This window comes from Lycium ferocissimum, chromosome 10, assembly GCF_029784015.1.
Source record: "Lycium ferocissimum isolate CSIRO_LF1 chromosome 10, AGI_CSIRO_Lferr_CH_V1, whole genome shotgun sequence".
Classification (NCBI taxonomy): Eukaryota; Viridiplantae; Streptophyta; class Magnoliopsida; order Solanales; family Solanaceae; genus Lycium; species Lycium ferocissimum.
Genome location: NC_081351.1, coordinates 40,119,348 through 40,141,712, shown reverse-complemented (window position 1 = coordinate 40,141,712; position 22,365 = coordinate 40,119,348). Strand labels below are relative to the sequence as shown.

The window sequence follows — 22,365 nt, the reverse complement described above, 5'->3', positions numbered from 1 at the left end:
TCAGAGTCAGGGTTCATTGAGAAAATAATTTGTTTGAAGTATTGGTGTAGCTGTGAGTAGTATCTCATTCTCATTATCAGAAAAAATATTCATCTTAGATTACTCAAACCTGCATCTTGTTGTGTCTGTGAAGACAAAAGATTAATAGAAATTTTGACTTCATCTTCTACCCATCGATCATATCCTCAGTCTTGATCCTATGAATGGGTAACTTCCTTCTTTTTTGGGTGATAGATGCATGAAAGAAACTAGTGTCTAGATCACCCTCTTTAGCCCATCTCTAAGAAGACTTCCAATCTCCAGTAAGTTCCATGTATTTTCAGTTTTCTACTCAGATTGGCCTTTTTCTCGTGAAGAAGTCCTTTTTCTCGTGAAGAAGTCCCGTGCTAAGTTGTACATTGTTGTTAATGAAGTGTAATTTTTATCCTTCCTCAAAAACATTGATTACTACACATACAAAAATAAGGAGAAAATATGATATAGTGCCTGTGAAATGAACTTCAAATATGATAAAAGATTCTTTTAAGATCCTAGAGGAAAAAGGTTTAAGCGTTAATACAAATATATGACTTAACAAAAATCTATTACGCGTTATCTAGAATAGCAGTGCATCTAAAAAGGGAAAATTGATGATGGAAAACAATGGAAGTACTATCCTCTCCTCCTTTCAAAATAATACCACCATTCTCGGCGGAACTCCTACAAAATTTCGCCACTAAAACTCTGTCAATAAACACACAGCAACTAGTTCTAGTACCCTAAGTACTACAATTTCAAACAATATCATTTACTACAAGATAAAGTTTCACATTGTATATTAAGGGTGTACTGATACGTTAAATTTGCATCTCTCTTTAAAGATGAAAAAGAACTGGTACGCTAAACTCGGTGAAGGGAATTGATATTCTATTCTGACATAACATAATACCAGGAGACAAGTCCACCATAGGAACCTCTTGAGTATTTAACCTGTTTGCAAGTCGAAAAATAAGAGCATTGAAGGCATAAAAACTACTGCAAACCGACAATGGTCTTTTCCCATAACTTAGCAGTTTAAACCCCACCAAAATAGGGTATACAAAACAAAATAAGTTAAGAGAGTAGCCCACAAAGCAAAAGATGTTATGGGAGGGGTTTCAACATGGTCCTAAACCAATAAAGCAGCATAGTCATTCACTTAAGAGAGTTTTAAACCAGAAAGGAACTATTCACAAACCAAGTATCCACTTTTAACCACACTTAAAAGCAAAAGCAGGTGACAGGCTAAACAAGGCCTCAGCAGAAGAACATAGAGCTGGAGACTTTCTCCTCGAGCTTTGGAAGCTGGGGAACAGCAACAGGTCCAGCATTCGTCACTCCACCACGCATAGAGGACGTTTCTGATGTATCCTCAAACTTCATCCACTGCCCCATCTGAGTTGCAGCCAGATGAGCATAACAGATAGGAGCAACTGCATGTAAACACAACGAATTGAGTACAAGAAGTGCAACGAAAAAGAGAAGGTAGAAGAGTGATGTATTGTATTTATTTTAACATAATCAAGTTCTTGGCACAACTGTATTTACAATGGAAATGAGACTTACCAACAGATATAGCAGTGGTGCTTCTCTGGTACCTGCAAGGTTTGATATGACAATATTTGTTAATAGCAACATTTGGCAGTAAACCTACTGAGAAGAAACTAATAACAGCTACAAGATACTTAATGCAATACTTACACATATGAGAGATTATGAACAAGCTCCTGAAGATCATCAGCCGAGAAACCAAGTTCATCAAACAACACATGGTAGTGCGTAGGACGAGTGGTACCCTACAAAATAATCATTGTCAAATAAGAATATAGATGACGGACCCCAACTTATATAGGATTGTGGCACAGTTGATTGATTAATTGTAAATGATTCAACAACATTCAGCATACAGATGCTAGCTAAGCTTTGAAAGACGAAATACTGCATTTAGACACCAACATTCAGCATATAGACAAAAGATTATATGCCAATGCAACCAAAAACGAGAAATTGCACATAAAAGGTTGGACAGACTGATCTAAATGGTTCTCCCTCACTCACCCTAACACACAAACAAGGAGAATTACATACAATGACCATGCAGATAATGTAATACAGCTCATCTGCCTCCCTCCAAATCCTAGAATCTGGTTGAACCTCCAATCACCTCTGTCCCCTTATTTGACCCAGGAAGCACCAAAAATGGGAACATTTCCTGTTTTATTCTTCCCTTCCCATTGAATGAACTAATAGTGTTCTCCAAAAATATCAATTATACAAATTACGTAGAAATTAGACAACTGAAAGTGGCCAGAAAGCTGTCATTGGACTCTGGAGTGGGGCAAAAAACCTTTTGTATTATAGATTAAACTATGCTGCACCAGCATCCTAATTAGCAAGGACCAAGCTACTAAATAGGATCTGAAGGGTAGAATCAACTATTAGCAGCTTACAGTTTCCCATTGCAAGCAAATCACATGATACACACGTGATTGAACTACAAAACCTTCAAGGAGTTAGGATCAAGCTTTTCTCAGCCCTATTTCATATAAAAATTCAGAAGTTTTTCAGCTTAGGGGAGGATCTTTTAACACATCAAGTTATTGTATAGGACAAACACACTGCAAACACAACAACAACAATAGAAGAGAAAAAATGATGAACCAAAAGAATAATCAAAGAATGAAGTACCAAAAACTATTACTACGAAAACAGAGATGGAAAAGAAAACTAAAGAACAAAAGACTTACAATCATCCCAGCATGGGCGCACAAATAGAAGTCATAATTCCTAGGATGACAGACTTTGTTGTCTATAATTGTGCCTGCACAAGGTGAATGTGTAAGCAAGCAATTTCATCCAGTGCATTAGTTGCAACAAATAACTGACTTCACGTGGTACCTGGAGGAACATTATTCGGATCATTCGGCTGGAAAAACTTAGTGTGGTGATTCTTCTGGGCAACTATCACCACAAATTTGGGGTTCCACTTCTCGTCCAAAAATTTGCAAGCCTATTAATCAACAAATGATAAAGTAAAATTATATATATTGGTTTCCCTGAGTCAAGCTCACTATTCATCAAGATATAATTTATCAGGCAAAACCACCTCAATGATCTGATCCAGCTCAACATTCAGCACTTGATTGAATTGAGATTCACTGACTCCGTCCCTGAAATTTGAACAAGACAATTAATAACTACGATTATATCAAACCTTTGTCACTTGAACTAAGCCCCAGGGTCACGCATGTACGCAGTTTATTGCTCTAAGACAGAGAATTACAAAAGGTGGAAAAAGAACAAGGTTACAAGAAAGACAACAAAAGGTGGAAAATAATATCAGAACCACAAGTACCACATAATGAACTGCAGATGAAGAATTTCATCTCAGGAAAAAGTCAAACTAGGAATATCAATCTACACGGCCAACAAAATACATGTCATATATAAGCTACTCTCAAATTGTTTGCAACCCAGAATCAGCATCAACGAACACTCAGACCATGACCTTACAAATATTTTATGCGGTTTTCTCCAGATGAGATTGTAGCTAACATCTCAAGTGCCTGTATACTGTTACAAGAAGGTCTTTTTTCAAAGTTTTTATTCATGCCCAACTGGGTCATCGACTTTAATTTCACTTTCATCTCATGCCAGTGCCAGTATTTGGAGCATTTAGTCGACATAACATCGATACTGTAAACCTAAAACAAACATTTACACAACAAAATGGCACTTGTATATAGCACAAATTTCGCTGGAATTAAATGGAATATAAGAGAGACGGATGGAAAATCACCTGAATATGATTATATGCTCAGGCTTCCTTTTTCCAGAACTCACATAAAAATCAAGCAAAGCCTCCCTGCAATTCATTAGCATAATTATTTCTGGGAAATGCTACAATAGAGTAGATTCTCCCTACCTTGTGAAGGTAGGGGTACGGTCTGCGTACACTTTACCCTCCCCGGACCACACTTTGGTGGGAGTATATTGGGTATGTTGTTGCTACAGTATATTATTCCAAACTAAAACATACTTTATTCACTGGGACCACTGCTTTTATCTAGCTACAAGCATAAAATCCAATCAATTTAGTTTCCACGTGATGCATCAAAATGTTCTGTTAAACTAACACACTCAAGACCCAAAAAGTTAATATTCCACATGCAAATCTAACTAAAATAAAATATTCACTAATGCAGCTTCCCCGCCCCAACACGCATTAGGCCAAAACCTTGTCATGGTAAAGAGCACTCCATTCGAGACCCAAAGCAAACAAGCAGTGAGCACCATCATAGAGGTTGCTTTGCTCTCTTGTGTAGCTTAAGTAATTGTGAGTAGCCCCAACTGTAAGTCCCCACCCAAATAAAAAAAGGCAAACCTGAAAAAGCAAACTCACCTCATTATTCCCTCATCTTCAGTGTCGGAAACACGTTTAAATAAGTTGTCTATCATCTCCACTTTAGGAGACTGAGTACGAACTGAAGCTCTGTAACGAGATATCGAAGGCCACTGCCTTGAGCTGACAACCTGGTCAAGTTACCAACGAACAGACAGAGAGAAACCATTATAAATTTCGAGAGGGAGGAAAATGCCACATATGTCCCTTCAAGTCCTTGTAAACGTTAGGCGACTACTTTTTTAAGTACCAAAACAAACAAATAATCATAGATCCGATTGATTAAAAAGGAAACAAAAAATTAATTTAATGAAACTTGACAGATCATACCGCAGCAATGGACGGAACATCAGATTGGCCAGGAGAGCCGTGGGACACATCCATCCCTAGAATAATGGTGGGAACCTTAGATACCATAGGGATCGAGGGAGAATGCTCAACAGTCAACATTGAATTTAAACCACCGAGCTGCCACAAAGAAATAAGATGATTAGGAACACAAAGAAGCAAGGAAAGGTGGGAAAAAGTAGATGGCTCAGAATGATAGCACACAACTGATGGGCTCAGAACTCTCACCTTTGCATTTATCTTCAGGAGGACATTTGTGATATATTGATCATTGACTCTTGTGGGAGCTATACATTGGGTAACAATGCCATACTCAGCCAGATTCTTTCTCTTCCATGGTCCTGCGAGTTCAAATAAGATATTTCACATCAGTTATCTAACTGTTGGAGGTATCTACTAATCAAGAGTACAAGTACATCATACTAACCGTATACATCACAGTTTTTCCTCTCGGGAAGCAGACAAAGCAGAAATTTCGGTGCCCCAGGAAGTTTAGACTGGACTTGTTCAAACATTTTCTCAACTCTAACAAGCGGTGGAGCCCTTCTGACTTGTGGAGACTCTTCAAAAACATCAAATGGATCTTCCACCATCTAAACAAGTTTTATAATTTAAAAAAACAAAAAAAAAAAGGAACAATGATCAGTCTTTTATCTTCACAGTCAGTTTCCAAGTAATTACGAATTTGAGGAAACTTACAATTCCTTTCAGCTTTCCACATTTAATCAGATCACTGATTAGCCCTTGTATATTACAGCGTGCAGAAAAATTGACAACGGCCCAGCGTTCTATCTTCGTTGGATCAACGAGTCTCTGCCATTACAGATAAAAAGTGAAAAGAAGATTCAAACAAACAATGAGGCTTAAGTAAATAGATCCAGAGGAAAATATCATATCAAAAGGAGCAGTTCTGGACCTTGTTATTGAAATTCCATCTGCCGTTGCGAGGGACAAAGTCATCATTACCTGTCTTCAACTGATGAAATATAAAAAGTAAGGGCAGACTGAATTTCCAAATTCAATACATGAGTTCCTAGCCGAGAAGTGACTATAAATTAAATACCTTTGGGGGAGGAAGAACACGTCCATCAACTTGAGTGAAGTTACTGCTAATTGATATTCCACAGGCACGAAGCAGGGGCTCTGCATCATATTGGTTGATCTTGAGAGCCTATACCAATTCACAAAATAATTAGTGCCTATTCACCAGAAAACTGTGGTAGATTCTTTCAATTTAGGAAAAACCTACATTGCTTAGGACATTCATCCTCTCCTGAGGCTTTTGCCTAGATTTCTCCACCAATGAAGACCTCTGGAAAGTGGACAAAGATTTTGTGTATCTTTGTAACGACACCAAAGAGCAGAGCTGAAACAATCAGAAAAAAACTTGATGTTATCTTACGCACAGGAAACAAGTAAACATAGGCCTCTAATTTTGACCAGAGGCTTTTACCTCAATAGGGAAATAGGTTGGCCGTTTAGGCTTCCCCACATTAATGCAGGGTAAATCAGCAGAATAACGCAACTCTATGTTACGGTGGTTGACAAAGTAATCATACACAGTAATTTCTGTAGTTTGGACCTCACCGTCCACATCTTTCCCTTTCTGCTTCAGGGTAAACCTAAAATGGAAAAAGAAGATGAGTTTTAACCATCTTGCTTCTGCAAATTAGATACCTGCAAGCGCTACTTAATCATGACAAGGTTCAATAAGAAGCAATAATGAATGAAAGAAAGAAATGAATCAAAGAAATGAATGCATACAATTGCTCACGACAAGGTCTGTCACTTAATCCAGTAATCTTGTACTCTTGATTAGTGGGACTTGTCTTCACCCTCAAATTCTTGAGTACACGTTTGGCCTAATAAATTGTGTAAACAATCCCTGCTTAGCTACAATTCACATTAACTAGATAAACAGAACAAGAAACAAGAATCTACCTTTGCCCAATCCAGTGAAAAAGGATCTTTAGCATTTTGATTTGCTATCAGAAAGTCCACTACAGGCCCAGGCTGGATAATCATTGTTGTAGACACATCTGCAATTGAAGCAAAAGGAGAGCATTAAAATCACTGTGCTATCATAGAAATATGAAACGTGATACTTGAAATATTAACAACTAGAGTCATTACCAATGTTCAGGGACAAGCCACTCTGGGTGGTCCGGAAGCTGGAATGGAATCCTCGACAACCAAGGACACCACCTCCAACATCAACAAAGTTCTTCGGATCATTGTGAAAAAAGGATTGTCTAACAAGCAAGCAACCCCTGATACAAAGAACATGAACTAAATGAAGCGAGGAAATAGAGACTTGAACCATCAAGTGAAAAGAAACAAAAATTACTTACTGTTTTGCAGCATGCTGCCTTAAGATGATATCCAAAACTCTCAAGGCCTCTTGAGAGTTCTCCGACTCTTGACCACGCAGTGCGTTTGCAATCGCCTGCATCGGGATTTTTGCAGCAAAACTGATCTCCACCTTGAAAGTTTTGGACTGGTAAGGACGCCTTAGCCTTTTCCTGTCATTGTCATTTGGACTTCCATGTCCACCAGGGCTGCTATTACCATTGTTCCTGAAGATGAAAAGTTGTAAACAGACAGTCAAAACTGGTACAATGACTGGGAAACAAGTAAGATTCAGGCATCTAAAAAAGTAACCTGTTTGATGTCACGTCCTCTAGGACAACAGTAAACTCCATCTTGTTTCGAGGCAGTGCTCCAATGGTAAACAAGCTTTTTTCGCCGTCGTAAGCAAACTCCTTACCAGCTAACTCTGTATCATAGGTCTCGTGGACTCTATCTAAGACCTTTCTGCCAACTCCCTTGCCATCTACTGGCCGACCATCTTCATAGAAAAGGGCCACCTGTCGAAAAAAAAAAGAGTTTAACAAGGGCAGGGAATTATAAACTATAGAGAACCAAAAAAAGAAGACGGGTACATAAACATACACTGTAGTGAAAGAAGTGCCCATCCACATTGGTCACATTCACTTTGAAGTGATTAGTCAGGATTTGAATCTTCTGTCCCTTGTTTCCAATGCCACGTCTGGCCATTGGAACACGTAGAACCTTCTTCTTCACAGGCTCTACTTCTGTTTTAGCAGGAGTGAAATCTGGTGGAACAGGGGGAGGAGGTGGCAGACCCTCTGCTGCTCCATTCGTTTCTTCTTCAGCCATATCAAGATCCTCTATGAAGTAGAAAATCTGAATTTCAGACAAACTAAAGCAAAGAAGCCATGCGGAAAGAACAAATAACATATCAATGGAAGAAAAACTAAAAGCAAAGAAGCACATTCAGTTCTTACTACAAACTTCAACCTAAACAAAAACAGGCAGACTAGGATAGACAAAGACATGCAGTAAACCATATTAAAGGTTTTGAGCCCAGAAGTAAAACTCAACAACACAAACTTGTTTTTGGCACTAACTCTAACAAATGTCATAAAAAAATGCTGAAAGAGAAACCTACAGAAACAAACAGGTGTTATTTAGAGAGAGCAAATATAAGCAGGTCTTTAGGGAAATACTAGATAAGCTGCTTCATTCAATTTCAAACCAACAGTTTTTCAGCAAAACATCAAGAAGACCATACCCTTGAAATCTAAAACAGACACACTTGCAAGACTGCCACAGGAAGGGACCAAATCACAGCATACTATAAACAGAGAAAAGATTGCTGAGTGGAAAACGTAAAAATTCACAAACAGAATAGCACAAGTATATCAATTTCAACAAATCAATCCATAATACAGACAAGCAAGCCAATAAAATCACAAACAGAAAGAAAACCTCTGATATTTCACACTCAAAATCAAGGTTTGCTTCTTTGTTTTTTATTTCATGTTAACTTTTTGTTTCTTTTTTGAGTTCTTTGTCTTCTTCTATTCCAGGTTTAGAAAATACATTCCAGCAGAAATACAAGTCATCTCACTAGATCCACAAAACCCCAGAAATTTTTTATTTAAAAATACTACAAATATCAAAAAGGTTTCACTAACTATTCAACCACTACAACAGAGTAATGTTCAACAAAAAGTCCAACAACAACAACATACCCAGGTTATTCCCACATGGTGAGGTCTGGGGAGGGTAGAGCGTACGCAGACCTTATAAATGAAGCCATATAACATGCAAGGCAAGAAAACCACACATAAAAGGAAGATACAAATACATTGACTTCTCAGAGTTAAAACTCTTTCTTTTGTTTGTTTTTTTCTCTTTTTCTTTTGAAATGTTTCTACATTCTTCAGTTTCCGGTTTTGGAAAAACATTTCAGCATAAGTTCAAACAGTCCAGAAACTTTTCATCAGAATAAAAATCAAACAAACCCCAAAAATAATTGAAGGGTTTTAACAGGCTTCAAAGACCCCAGAACTTTTCTTCCAAAACACTCACAAACTAAAGCAGCATTGACAGACTCTTAACCAGAAAACACAAAATACTTAAAAAATGCATCACATAACACACATGCAAGCCTTGAAATCCAAAAAAAAAAAAGAAAAGGGAAACAAAGAAAAACCCTGATATTCCAAACACATAAATCAACATTTTCCTTTTTCTTTTGTTTTATGTCTTATTCAGTTTCCAGGTTTTAAAAAAAAAAAAAAAACTTATTTCAGCAAAAAACCCATCGGACGCATCAGAAAAAACGAGAGAAAAAAAAACACAAACCCCAATGCTTTTCAACCAAAAACACAAACCCCAAATTTTTCAACAAAAAAACACAGACTCCAAATTTTTTCGACCAAAAGAACAAAAACCTCCAGAGTTTTTCGACCAAAAACACTCAAATAAAGAAGCATTGACCATTTTTAACAAGAAAAAACACAAAATACTTCAAGAAACACCAAAATTTGCTTTAAAAATCATATTTCAGTTATAAAAAAAAACCCAAAATTTTTGGACTAAAATCACTCAAATTAAAGCAGCATTGACCGATTTGTAAACAGAAAAATCACAAAATCGACACAAAATACTTCAAGAGATCATCAAATTTTACCAAAAAGACACATGCAAGTCATGACATTCCCAAAAAACAAAACAGAAAGAAAAATACTAATATTCCAACACTTAAAATCCACTTTTTCGACCACAAAACACTCAAACTAAAGCAGCAAAATTTAAATTTCAGGAAAAACCCATCAAAATTCATCAGACACAACAGAAAAGAAAGAAAAAAAAAGAAAAAAAAAGCAACCCCAGCAATTTTCGACCAAAATACAGTCAAACTAATGTAGCATTAACGATTCATAACCAGAAAAACACAAAAGACTAAAAGAAAACACCAAAATTTAACCATAAAGAGAAAAAACACAAACCCCATGATTTTTCTACCAAAAAACACTCAAATAAAGCATCATTGACCATTTTTAACCAGAAAAACAAAATCTACACAAAATACTTCAAGAAAACACCAATTTTTTGTCATAAGAAAAAACAATACAAACCCCAACAAATTTCGACCAAAAACACTCAAACTAAAGCAGCATTGACCGATTCTTAACCAATAAAAACACAAAATACTTCAAAAATGCATCAAATAATATACATGCAAGCCAAGAAGTCTAAGAAAAAAACAAGATAGAAAGAAAAATCCTCATATTCCAACACTTAAAATCATATTTCAGCAAAAAAAAAACATCAACCTTCATCGTAAACAGCAGAAAAAACACAAACCCCAGAATTAAAAACACAAAAAAAAAAAAAAAAAAATATTCAACCAAAAACAAAACAACCCAGAATTTTTAGACCAAAAAACTCAAACTAAAGCAGCATTGACCGATTTGTAACCAGAAAAACACAAAATACTTCAAGAAAACACTAAAATTTGCTAAAAAATCATATTACAGCAAAAACCCATTAACTTTCATCAGAAAAAACACAAAACCCATAATTTTTCGACCAAAAACACTAAAAACAAAGCAACATTGACCGATTTGTAACCAGAAAAAACACAAAATCCACAACAAATACTTGAAGAAAACAAATAATTTGTGCTAAGGATTATACCTTAAGCCGAAAGGAGGCAGATGAATCAAAGAAAGAAAACCCTAATGAGAACACGAGAAAAGAGAGTGACAATGTTTTATGAGAGAGTAAAAGTGGACTGAGTATTTAGTACTACCAACAGTTACGACTCTGCCTAAAATTACTGCCTTTTCCCTTTTTTGTGTCTCTCTCTCTGATCCCCACGTGTCCCTACTTATAATTTATAATTTCTTATGTGTTAAAATTTAATTTGTATAGAGTAAATCGCGGAAAAAATTATTAAAACCACCAAAATATAATTATTATAGAGATTATTGTGATCCATGTTGTCTATATAAACGCTTCTTTTCCTGTTTGTGGCTCCCACGTGTCCCTCCTTGTAAATTAGAGTATAATTCCTTGTTGTGAAAATGTAATTTGTGTAGAGTAAATAGTGGAAATAAATTACTGTATTAAAATCACCAAAATATAATCAATATATCTTTCCTTGTCTATACAATATTTTTCCTTTTTGTGTCTCTCTCTGGTCCCCACGTGTCCCTCCTTATAAATTAGTATATTTCTTGTGCGTGAAAATTTAATTTGTATAGAGTGATAGTGGGAAAAAAAAATTAAAATCACCAAAATATATAATCCTCTTATACATTATTATACACTTTATAAATTATTATACACTTTTATACAAAGTTAATATATTGTCTAGATGTATAAAGTTGTATAATATTGTATATTGTGAAAAGTGACTATGCGGGATGTAATTTAAAAATATGACTCCGCAAATATAATTTTATATCTAGATTGTACATTATTGAAATTCTCCAATTATAAATCCTTACTAGTTATGTGACTTAATTTCTACCAAACTCGAATATAAAATAAATATTTTAACTAAAAAATATAATTTGTGTTAGTACAAGTGTACAACAACTACAACAACAACCATATACCCATTGTAGTCACAAGTGGGTAGTTATATAAAAGTAAAATTTTCATTCCACTCTTTTAATATTTTAACTTCCATTTTGATGAAATTATAACTTATGTATCCTAATTTTCTGAAGTTATTTAGTTCTAAATAAATAATCTATACATAGTTAATGAACTTTTAAGATAAATACATAATTTAACTTGTGTCTCTCTCTGGATGGAGGCCGCTCCTCTCTTAATTAGGGATTAGGGGGTTCGAACATGGATATGGAAAAAAATCTTTGGAGGAAGCGCTCCCGAATAGGCGCGATGCGGTGCGAATTATGTAGATTAATTGGCTCATGAATGCGGATATCGAGCACCAATCGAAAATCAAAGAACGTGAAAAATGAGGTAGGAGGTTTGATAGCTTTTGAAAAAGGAAACTTAAAAACAAAAACAAAAAAATTGACATAAATAAATAAGATTAGGACCTAAAAGTAATTAATTAAAAAGTTTTAAAAAAATTTGAAAATTATTGTAAGGACTACAAAAGTCCATTTTATAGCTTTTGAAAAGTAGACTTTAAAAACAAAAAACAAAAAAATTGACTTAAATAAATAAAATTAGGATATAAAAGTAATTAATGAAAAAGTTTTTAAAAATTTGGGAAATTATTGTGAGGACTACAAAAGTCCTCACATTCCCTCTTATATATAATAGTAATGTGTGAAAACTTAATTTGTATAGAGTAAATATTGAAAATAAATATTAAAATCACCAAAATATAAATTATTATAGAGATTATTGCGATCCGTGTCTATATAAACAAGGGTCGGAACCAAAATGACTCAATAAAAAATCAAGTGAACCAAATACCCCAATAAAAAAAAAGTTACAAAACTACCTTTGCAGTTCACGAAGACGGATGTTAAGCGCTTTAGCCTTGTATTTTCTTTGCGCTAAAAATTTTTTTTTTTTTGCATAGTGCAAAGATGTTTTTTGCGCTATATAATAACACTAAAAAAAAAATTGGTACACATTTTTTTTTTTGCAACACTTAGTATTTTTTCCATACTTTGACCAACAATTAATCGTGTGTCAAGACTCCGAAACGTCAATATTTTATATAGAACCTGATATTTTTTTGCGTACAATAATATAGGCTCGATACATCAAGGATACGTAGACATTCGGATAGTTATTTTAGGGGTTGAAAAGGTGCCCGAAGTAAGTTTTGTTTGAAAAAACTTAGTGTTTTTTCATACTTTGACCAACAATTAGTCGTGTGTTAAGACTCCGAAACGTCAATATTTTATATAAAACCTGATATTTTTTTCCGCGTACAATAATGTAGGCCCAATACATCAAGGATACGCAGACGTTCGGATAGTCATTTTAGGGGCTGCCCGAAGTAAGTTTTGTTTGAAAAAACTTAGTGTTTTTTTTTCATACTTTGACCAACGATTAGTTGTGTTTCAAGACTCAAACGTCAATATTTTATATAGAAAATGATATTTTTTCGTACAATAATGTAGGCATAATACATCAAGGATACGTAGACGTTCGGATAGTCATCTTAGGGGTTGAAAAGGTGTCGAAGTAAGTTTTGTTTGAAAAAATTTAGTGTTTTTTCCATACTTTAACCAACGATTAGTCGTGTGTCAAGACCAGAAACGTCAATGTTTTTATATAGAACACGATATTTTTTTGCGTACAATAATGTAGGCCCAATACATCAAGGATACGTAGACGTTCGGATCGTCATTTTAGGGGTTGAAAAGGTGCCGAAGTAAGTTTTGTTTGAAAAAACTTAGTGTTTTTTCCATACTTTAACCAATGATTAGTCGTGTGTCAAGACACCGAAACGTCAATATTTTATATAGAACCTGATATTTTTTTCTGCGTACAATAATGTAAGCTCAATACATCAAGGATACGTAGACGTTCGGATAGTCATTTTAGGGGTTGAAAAGGTGCCCGAAGTAAGTTTTGTTTGAAAAAATTTAGTGTTTTTTTCATACTTTGACCAACGATTAGTGTGTGTCAAGACTTCAAACGTCAATATTTTATATAGGGCTTGATATTTTTCGCGTACAATAATGTAGGCATAATACATCAAGGATATGTAGACGTTCGGATAGTCATTTTAGGGGTTGAAAAACCAAGTAAGTTTTGTTTGGAAACTTTAGGGCGTTTTATTTTTAAGATTTTAATTTAAGCGTGTTATTTTTTAATCAAGACATAACTTTATTTTGAATATAAATATAATTCTAAAAAATATAGGGAGAAAAACTAGTTGTAAAGTAGTCAAACTTTAGATGGTTATAACTTTGCGCTCGGACGTCCATTTTACGTGTTTTTTTTTTTTGAACTTGCGTATTTTTCCGAGATCTATGCGGACAAACTGCCGTAAAGCGGTTTGGCCGAGCCGATTTTTAAAAAAACACCTTTTATCCCATTCGATTTCAATTCTTCCCCAAATTGGCACGGAATTTTCAATTTTATTTACTTAAGATGATTTTAATAGATTTCAATGTAAAAATCCGAGGTAATGTAGCTATGAATGTCAATTTCACTTGCGGTTTCAATTTTTGAAAATAAAAATTATAATTTTCTCGACATATAAAGTTGACTAAAATAATCTTACGGTCAAACAAAACTTACTTCGGATTGCACCTTTTCAACCTAAAATGACGTATCCGAACGTCTACGCATCCTTGATGTATTGAGCCTACATTATTGTACGCTTAAAAAATATTAGGTTCTATATAAAACATTGACGTTTCGGAGTCTTGACACACGACTAATCGTTAGTCAAAGTATGAAAAAAACACTAAGTGTTAAAAAAAAAAAAAGTTTACCAATTTTTTTTTTTTTTTTAGTGCTAGCTATAGCGCAGTAAAATACTGCGCTATGCAAAAAAAAAAAAAAAAAAAACTTTAGCGCAGTAGTTTTATAACTTTTTTTTATTGGGGTATTTTGGTTCACTTGATTTTTTATTGAGTCATTTTGGTTCCGGACTCATATAACCAAACACTTCTTTTCCTTTTTATGTCTCTATCTGATCCCCACGTGTCCCTCCTTGTAAATTATAATTCCTTGTTGTGAAAATGTAATTTGTATAGAGTAAATAGTGGAAATAAATTACTGTATTAAAATCACCAAAATATGTACACTATATTTTCCTTTTTGTGTCTCTCTCTGGTCCCCGCGTGTCGCTCCTTATAATTACTTCTTGCGAGTGAAAATTTAATTTGTATAGAGTAAATAGTGAAAAAGATTATTAAAATCACTAAAATATAATTATTATAGAGATTATTGTGATCCATGGCATGCCTGAAACGATTGTACATCAACGAAATCGGGGAAAGAGAACATCTATAAGCGGCCCTAAAAATATCTAATAAAATTTTACATATTTTTATTCTAAATCCTTTTCTTTTTCCTTTTTTTGTGAAGGTGGTATGTAGATCATCTTGTATATCTTGATTATTCACTGAATTACATGCTAGCTTCACTATTAGAGATATTTAGTAACTCTATTCACTAAAATTTAAATAAACATTTGTGTAAGAAACATATATAGACGGTTACGATAATATTTTTCTAACTTCTCATAATCTAATAATCTCAATTTCATAACACTATATAGATGTCAAAATAATTTCATATATTTAGAACAATTCAAGTCTATTTTGAAGTAAAAAAATGGTCTAATCCAGTATTTATAAGAAACAATCAACTTTACAAGAGACTTCATCTTTTTATAATTATCAAAGTAGTCATCAATTTGTTTGCTTTTATATATTACATAATGTTTATTACTCTCTAATTTATGTGAAAGTGTCTGATTGGACACGAAGCATAAGAGAAAAGAAAGATTTTTGAAATTTTTAGTTTAAAATACGCCAAAGAAATTTTGTGACTATAAGTTATCTCATAAAAGGTAAAATGAGATGTCATTCTTTTTTGAACTAACTAAAAAATAAAGAATGTCACATAAATGGGACGGAAAGAGCATAAAATTAGAATTATTTATTTCAATAACCTGTATCACATTTTAAGAAAAGAAGTATAAATTCTAGTCTCTTTTATTCATAGTTTACAATGTATAAATAATGTATATAAAATAAAATAAAATTGGGGCCTTAATCTTGCGGGGCCTAAACAACTGCTTTAGTTGCTTCCCCTCCAGCCGGGCCTGCCTGTAAACTCTTTTTCCTTTTTGTGTCTTTCTTTGATCCCCATGTGTCACTCCGTAATAATTTCTTGTGTGAGAAAACGTGATAGTGAAAAATAAAAGATCAAGTCATCTAAATAATACTCCTTATAAATAATTAGATAACTTCAGGTACGAGGGATAAGGTAAATATTCCAGCACTAAGTTTGAATTAATTTTATATAAAGTTTGGTAGTATGTATAAATTTATCCCAGGATAAATATATACTCTATCTTCTACTAAACGGAGTATAAAATGTACCTCAAACGTAATGACGGGACATCCCATTAATCTTGGAATTAATTTATGTTTGTTATATGAAATAAGTCTTATGATTATAATAATTTCGGGATAATTTAGTTCGCCTATCAAATGACCCCTTAGGTGGTTTGGTCGGAGTATTAAAGAAAATAATATATGTATTAGTTTTGACATCATTAATCCCTTGCCTTAGCTTTTATACAATTAGTTATATACCTTAGTTTGATATTATTCAATCTATAAATAACACATAGCAAATCGTTGTGCTAGCAATACTAAAACTATTTATATATGCATAAACATCGTTAAAGATTAAAATTGTCCTTGAAGTCCCTATAAGTTAAGAATATTTAGGGTATTTTTGTTAACAAATAGTATCCTTTTGGAAATTATGCAATGCATTATATTTTCAATACACAACACCAAATAGTCGATAAGAAATAATCTTAACATAACTAATCGTTTTACTATTAATACACTTTATTCAATACTATTTTTATACACTTTACCAAACAATCCCTAAAAATTCACCCGCATAAAAATATTTATACCAAGCTAATAAGTATAAAACATATATCTTGCATGTACTATATTTTTTAATACTTAACTATGGTTATAATTAAGTAATATGCACTTTCATCTAAATTTATTAATTCTTAAAATTAATTATATAGTTAAATCATAGATGCAAACACCAGATACAAACAAGTATTTACGAATTGCAATTTATGACTTGAAAAATATATTGTAAAGGCAGACATGTAAAATGAGTCGTTTTAAATAGAAGAATGTGAGTATAATTATATTTATGTTATCTTTTTATTCTTAATATCAAAATTCAATTTGTATAAAATAAAAAAAAGTTGATAGTGCAAGTTAGCTGGCTCTGGTATCACAAGCTTCGTGATTCTTTTTTGAAACAATGGATAATGTACTTTTTGTCCCTTTCGACGAAAAAAAAAAGCTCTTCAATATTTTTTTACATCCTCTAAGAAGGGTACAATAGCTTTTATTTAATTTTAAAGAAAATAACCTTTTTAAGATTGTTCGAGTATTGCTTTGGATTTCTCGATATCAATAAAATTTTGAATTCAACTTTGTTTATGTCACTGTATCCTAAAAGATTGTACATCACGACAGGGAAGGTGGAAGGAGAATTTGTCCTGTCTTGAAGAAAAAGTAAATGAATGAAAAACTTGTTGTATAGAACAATTTGATAAAATGGACACCACTAACTTTTATCGCCCCTTATGAATTCTAATTAGATGGTGATAGAACTGAAATTTTAGGTAAAAAATAACTATTGACGCGATAAATGTATCATGCACTATGTTACATGACTTTATTTTGATGAAAATACATATTCTTTTTGTGTTATTAATGATTATTTGTATGTTTAGTAATTCTATATGTATCATCAAGAAGTGCGATGGAATAAATGAATTTTTTGCATTCTCAATTAGAGATTATAGATTCCTAAAGAACGGTTTTGCTTAACAAGCTCTATGCTACAATAATTTGAATAGTTGAGTGTTGAAAATAATTTAATACCAAATAGTTATGCCAAAAAAAAGAGTTTTAAATATCTACTAGTAGACTAATGACATTATTAGAAAAAAAAAATCTTATTGTATCTTCATAGTTATCAAAATCTACAAAAGTATTCTGGTGATTATCCTGTAAAGACAAAAGTTACAATCCGCAAAATTGGAGTCTTGAGATACTTCTAACAGATAAAATTAATTTCATCGGATTAACCCTTCTCTTATTCTCCCACCAACTTTTTTCCCTATTCATACTTAAATTAAAGAAACTAGTTACACACCCCTAACGTATGGAAAATGGCTTACAAATACCCTCTATCCACCTATTGGTCCAAAAATACCCCTTCATCCACCTATTGGTCCAAAAATATTCCCAACCTATTCTTTTTACACAAGAATACTCCTTAAACTAGCACCCTAATTTTGATGGTATTTTTCCAATTTTAAAATGCCATGTGGCTTGTTGATTGGCCACATATATTATTTAATAAAGATACCCCACTCATTTAATCTAATTGTCCTCGTTATAACCTCTTCACGTTGGACCATGCTTGTCCGAACATTTGTCCTTCTCCTACCAAGACCATAGCCATTTCTCTTCTGCCAATGCATTTCAACCCAAATTGTTAGCCACAACTCCATGACAGTGATCCATTACAAACAAGTTTACAAAAGGTAAAACGATGGCCAGAGAGAAACATAAAACACACTCCATTTTAGACCTCAATAACAACTATATCCTCCTCAATATATGTTTTTGCATGATACCAACTATGAAATTTTCGAGTATTAGTTATGGATTAAATTTACCATACAAACAGCAAACAGGAGAACCTAACATTAGCAGATACACTATTTTCCAGTTGCTACTAAATGAAAAAACAAGATAAATTCATATATGGGTTTAATTTTTAAATTAAATATTATATGTGGCCAATCAAAACAAGCCACGTGGCATTTTAAAATTGAAAAAATACCATCAAAATTAGAGTGTTAGTTTGAGGGATATTCTTGAGCCAAAAAAATAGGTTGGGGATATTTTTGGACCAAATAGGTGGATGGAGGGATATTTTTGGATCAGTAGGTGGATGGAGGGTATTTGTGACATTTCCCATACGTTAGGGATATTTTTGGACCTTTTCTGGCAGTTACACCTATATTTCTCTAACGACTCCTGTTTGCTATTTGAAATTGAGAACATTTTTTCTGAATTTATTTAAATATATTCTACTAGTACCTATTCCGTGTAACCTAACTAACTTAATTAAACTATTCCGTGTAACCTAAATAACTTAATTAAGTTTTCAATCAACACTCACTGTTGGTGTTAATTGATTTTAATGATTAACATACTAAGGCCATCTCCAACCCACCTCCATTTTTACCTCCAAACTCCATTTTGGAGGGTGAACGATGTCATCTCCAAATTTGGAGTGACACTATTCATTCACTCCAACACTATTCCCTATTATTTTATTATTATTTTTATTATTTAATCATGTTAATTTATCATATTATATATACCTAATTATGTTTATGTAATATCTTTATAATATTAATTTTACATCTTAATTTTGGCATATAATTTTGATAATTAATTTTCGTGCATATATTATTTTTATGTAAAATTGAAAGTTAATTTTATTATAAGTTATAATTGTATAAAAAAAATATATACCCATCACAAAAATGAAAGGTGCAAATATAAAATATAAGATGTTGCTGAAATTGAAAATAGACAAAGATGCTCATTTTGCACTTCGTAATGCATTAATAGATCATTTATGGGAGCATACTATGTTGTAAAACTATATACACTCCACACAAGATTGCAACTAAATCATTAGGCAGTGACGTGAATCAAGAAGAATAGTAAGGACACTTACCTCAATCCATTGTAATAATCGATAGAAGGAAGTCATGATCTTCTAAGTCTTGTTACTTCTCTTAATGGGGCAGAGAGGAAAAAAAATCAATAACGACTTAGGGACCACAACCGATATATAACGGTGAGACACCTCTTTAGAAGAGATATAACTCTCCAAATGTAACCTTTCGTAAGAAGGTGCAACTCTTCGCTTATGAACCCATTAATTATAACCGAAAAGTTAATTAGTTCTACGCATATAAAATCCATACCTTATAACATAAGATTTATATAGCCCAATAAAATAACACTTTATTAGATAAAAAAAAATGAGCGTCTTTGATTGATAGCAATCTATGTACAATTATATTAAATATGAGGGTCCACTAAATAGAGAATTTCTAACATACTAGAGGTAGAAGTTGAAAATTTAAGTAGTATTTAAACTAAATTTTACCATAATGTAATATATATTGAATTATCTTGTATCTCAATGATTTCACTTTTATTTGAATTATCCGTTAATATGTATAATCTATAATATTTGCTTACAAATTATATTATTTAAAAACTTATGGTATAATTTTTTTTAATTTTAAATGGCTATATAAGAAAGAAATATGAATTATATGGGATGAATATGTAAAAAGAAAAAAATAGCATTTGTTTAATGGAAATAAAAAAATAAAATTTAAATAAAAGATAATAATATAATATGGAAGAGAGAGAAGAATATAAAAAGGAATATTCTTTTTTGAAGTAAAAATGAAGTAATGATTGGAGTTAGTTTACTCCGTTTTGGAGTAAAGATTTGGAGTTAAGAGTCGGAGATGGCCTACTGTAGTGTCTAGACAAGGATATTGCAGCTCAATCTTAGTAGGCGTTTGGACATGCGATGACATCTCCGATTTAAATCTCATAAGATGAAATCAAATCACCAAAAATGATTTGAAATTTGAAATCATGATTTCAAAAAATATAAATGTAAAATTTGACTCATACGTTTATATTTTGTAAAAAAAGACCAATAAGTTGGTAGATATATTTACCAATCATTTTTGCCAAGGGAAAAGACATGTTTTAACCCCTGAACTTGGCACGAAAACTCACTTTAGCAACTAAACTTAACTTCTATTTATTTACTCCCCCTTTAACAACTTACGTTTCAATTGTTTGCCACCTAAAAAAATAATACCACTCTCATGATAGGAGGTGTATTACGCTCGCCACGTAGCGTCATTCTTGTCATCACAATCTGCATTCTTGCGGCGTTCTTGCTTGTCATTGCTTACGTCAAAAAATTACCAACACATCATTTTTTGTTTTTCCTTTTATTATTATTTTTCTTTCTCTTTCTTTTTCTTTCTCCTCATCCTCACCCTACTTTTATCAACCACCATCTTTTCTCGTTACCGCCACCGCTTGCCGTAAATCCATGCATTGCCGCAAAAATTGAACGAACGCGCCCTTAAAAAAAAATTCATCACCATCATCTTTAACCCACACCCACCACCACCACCATCATCTCCACCAAATTTCATCAAATTCCTTAAAAAAAAAAAAATCACCACCATCTTAACTCCACATCCACAACCACTTCCATTTCTAGCAAACCCATTTCTTCTACCACCATTATTAGCAAACTCATTTCTTCCATAACTTTATTTTTGAAAGAAAATCAAAATACTCCACATCTACAACCACCACCATTTCTAGCAAACTCATTTCTTCTACCACCATTATTAAGAAACCCATTTCTTTCATAACTTTATTTTGAAAGAAAATCAAAATACCCACATCCGCAACCACCACCATTTCTAGCAAACCCATTTCTTCCACCGCAATTTATTAGCTTTCATTTCTTCCATAACTTTATTTTTTTGAAAGAAAATTAAAATACCAACATCCGCAACCACCACCATTTCTAGAAACCCATTTCTTCCACCACCATTATTAGAAACTCATTTCTTCTATAACTTTATTTTTGAAAGAAAATTAAAAATCAAAATCAAAATCAAAAAATCAAAAAATGGTGAAAATGAAAAGAAGAAGAAGCCGATGTATTTGGGGGGGGGGGGGGCGAGGGACGAAACGGCTTGGGGGGGGGGGGGGGAAGTTGGGAAAAATAGGCAGGGCGGGGGCGTGGTGGGGGGGGGGGGGGGGCGGGCGGGGCTATGGCGGGGAAGAAGATGGTGGGTGGGGTGTGGAGTGGGAGGGGGATTGTGAAGAAGATGGTGATAATTTTTATTTTTAATTGTATAATGTTTATTTTATTTTTTAATTGTATAACTTTTATTTTATTTTTTAATTTATAATAATATATATATGAGCGGGTCCACTTTTTTTTTTCACTCTCTTAATTATTATTTTTTATTTTTTTTGCACGTCACACAATTTGGGGTGGAAAACAATTGAAACGTAAGTTGTTAAGGGGGGTAAATAAATAAGTTAAGTTTAGTTGCTAAAGTGAGTTTTCGTGCCAAGTTCAGGGGTTAAAACATGTCTTTTCTCTTTTTGCCAATCATAAATTGGTAGATATATTGTTCGTACCATGTAGGAGAATTATATTAAAGAGTAGTTGCATTACTATTCATGTTAAATTTTCCTTTTTATTAACTAAAGTTTGATCAATTGATGTTGTATTTTTTAGAAAAGGCCTTAGTAGCGTATTAATTTTATTATGAACTATGATTTACTCATTGGTAAGATTGTATAAGATTGGGAAATTTTTGATGGTTTCACAACTTGTGGGGTTTTATGTTTATAAAAAGAAAATTGCAACTTAAAGAAATCCAAATTGCATGT

At 33.1% G+C, this 22,365-nt stretch overlaps 1 protein-coding gene across 3 annotated transcripts; it reads right to left on the bottom strand.

The window, feature by feature from the left end:
* Positions 1–1,012: 1,012 nt before the first annotated feature.
* On the bottom strand, positions 1,013–10,938 carry LOC132033837 (protein argonaute 4-like). 3 transcript variants are annotated; one of them, XM_059423948.1, is made up of 23 exons: positions 10,781–10,938; positions 7,721–7,959; positions 7,430–7,635; positions 7,120–7,344; positions 6,902–7,038; positions 6,710–6,807; positions 6,533–6,630; positions 6,222–6,390; positions 6,018–6,134; positions 5,832–5,939; positions 5,685–5,744; positions 5,468–5,581; positions 5,196–5,361; positions 4,997–5,109; positions 4,751–4,888; positions 4,421–4,551; positions 3,818–3,883; positions 3,125–3,188; positions 2,917–3,028; positions 2,766–2,839; positions 1,720–1,814; positions 1,585–1,616; positions 1,013–1,451 (listed from the first exon to the last, which is right to left on the bottom strand). In XM_059423948.1, the coding sequence occupies exons 2-23, from the start codon at positions 7,946–7,948 to the stop codon at positions 1,276–1,278; spliced, it is 2,727 nt and encodes a 908-aa protein (XP_059279931.1). In that variant the 5' UTR covers positions 7,949–7,959; positions 10,781–10,938; the 3' UTR covers positions 1,013–1,275. The 3 variants fall into 3 exon arrangements, with proteins under 3 accessions (XP_059279931.1, XP_059279932.1, XP_059279933.1); XM_059423949.1 differs by having other exon boundaries at positions 7,721–7,991; positions 10,781–10,913; XM_059423950.1 differs by having other exon boundaries at positions 7,721–7,975; positions 10,781–10,899.
* Between the last annotated feature and the right edge of the window lie 11,427 nt (positions 10,939–22,365).

Bases quoted from the DNA above. Each gene is read 5' to 3' on its own strand.
- LOC132033837 (XM_059423948.1), bottom strand. From the start codon at position 7,948: ATGGCTGAAGAAGAAACGAATGGAGCAGCAGAGGGTCTGCCACCTCCT. The intron at 5,362-5,467 runs GTAAGTTTCCTC...AAACTTGTTTAG, and splicing joins GTGGAAAGCTGAAAGGAATT to ATGGTGGAAGATCCATTTGA. The intron at 1,617-1,719 runs GTAAGTATTGCA...CAAACCTTGCAG, and splicing joins GTTCATAATCTCTCATATGT to GTACCAGAGAAGCACCACTG.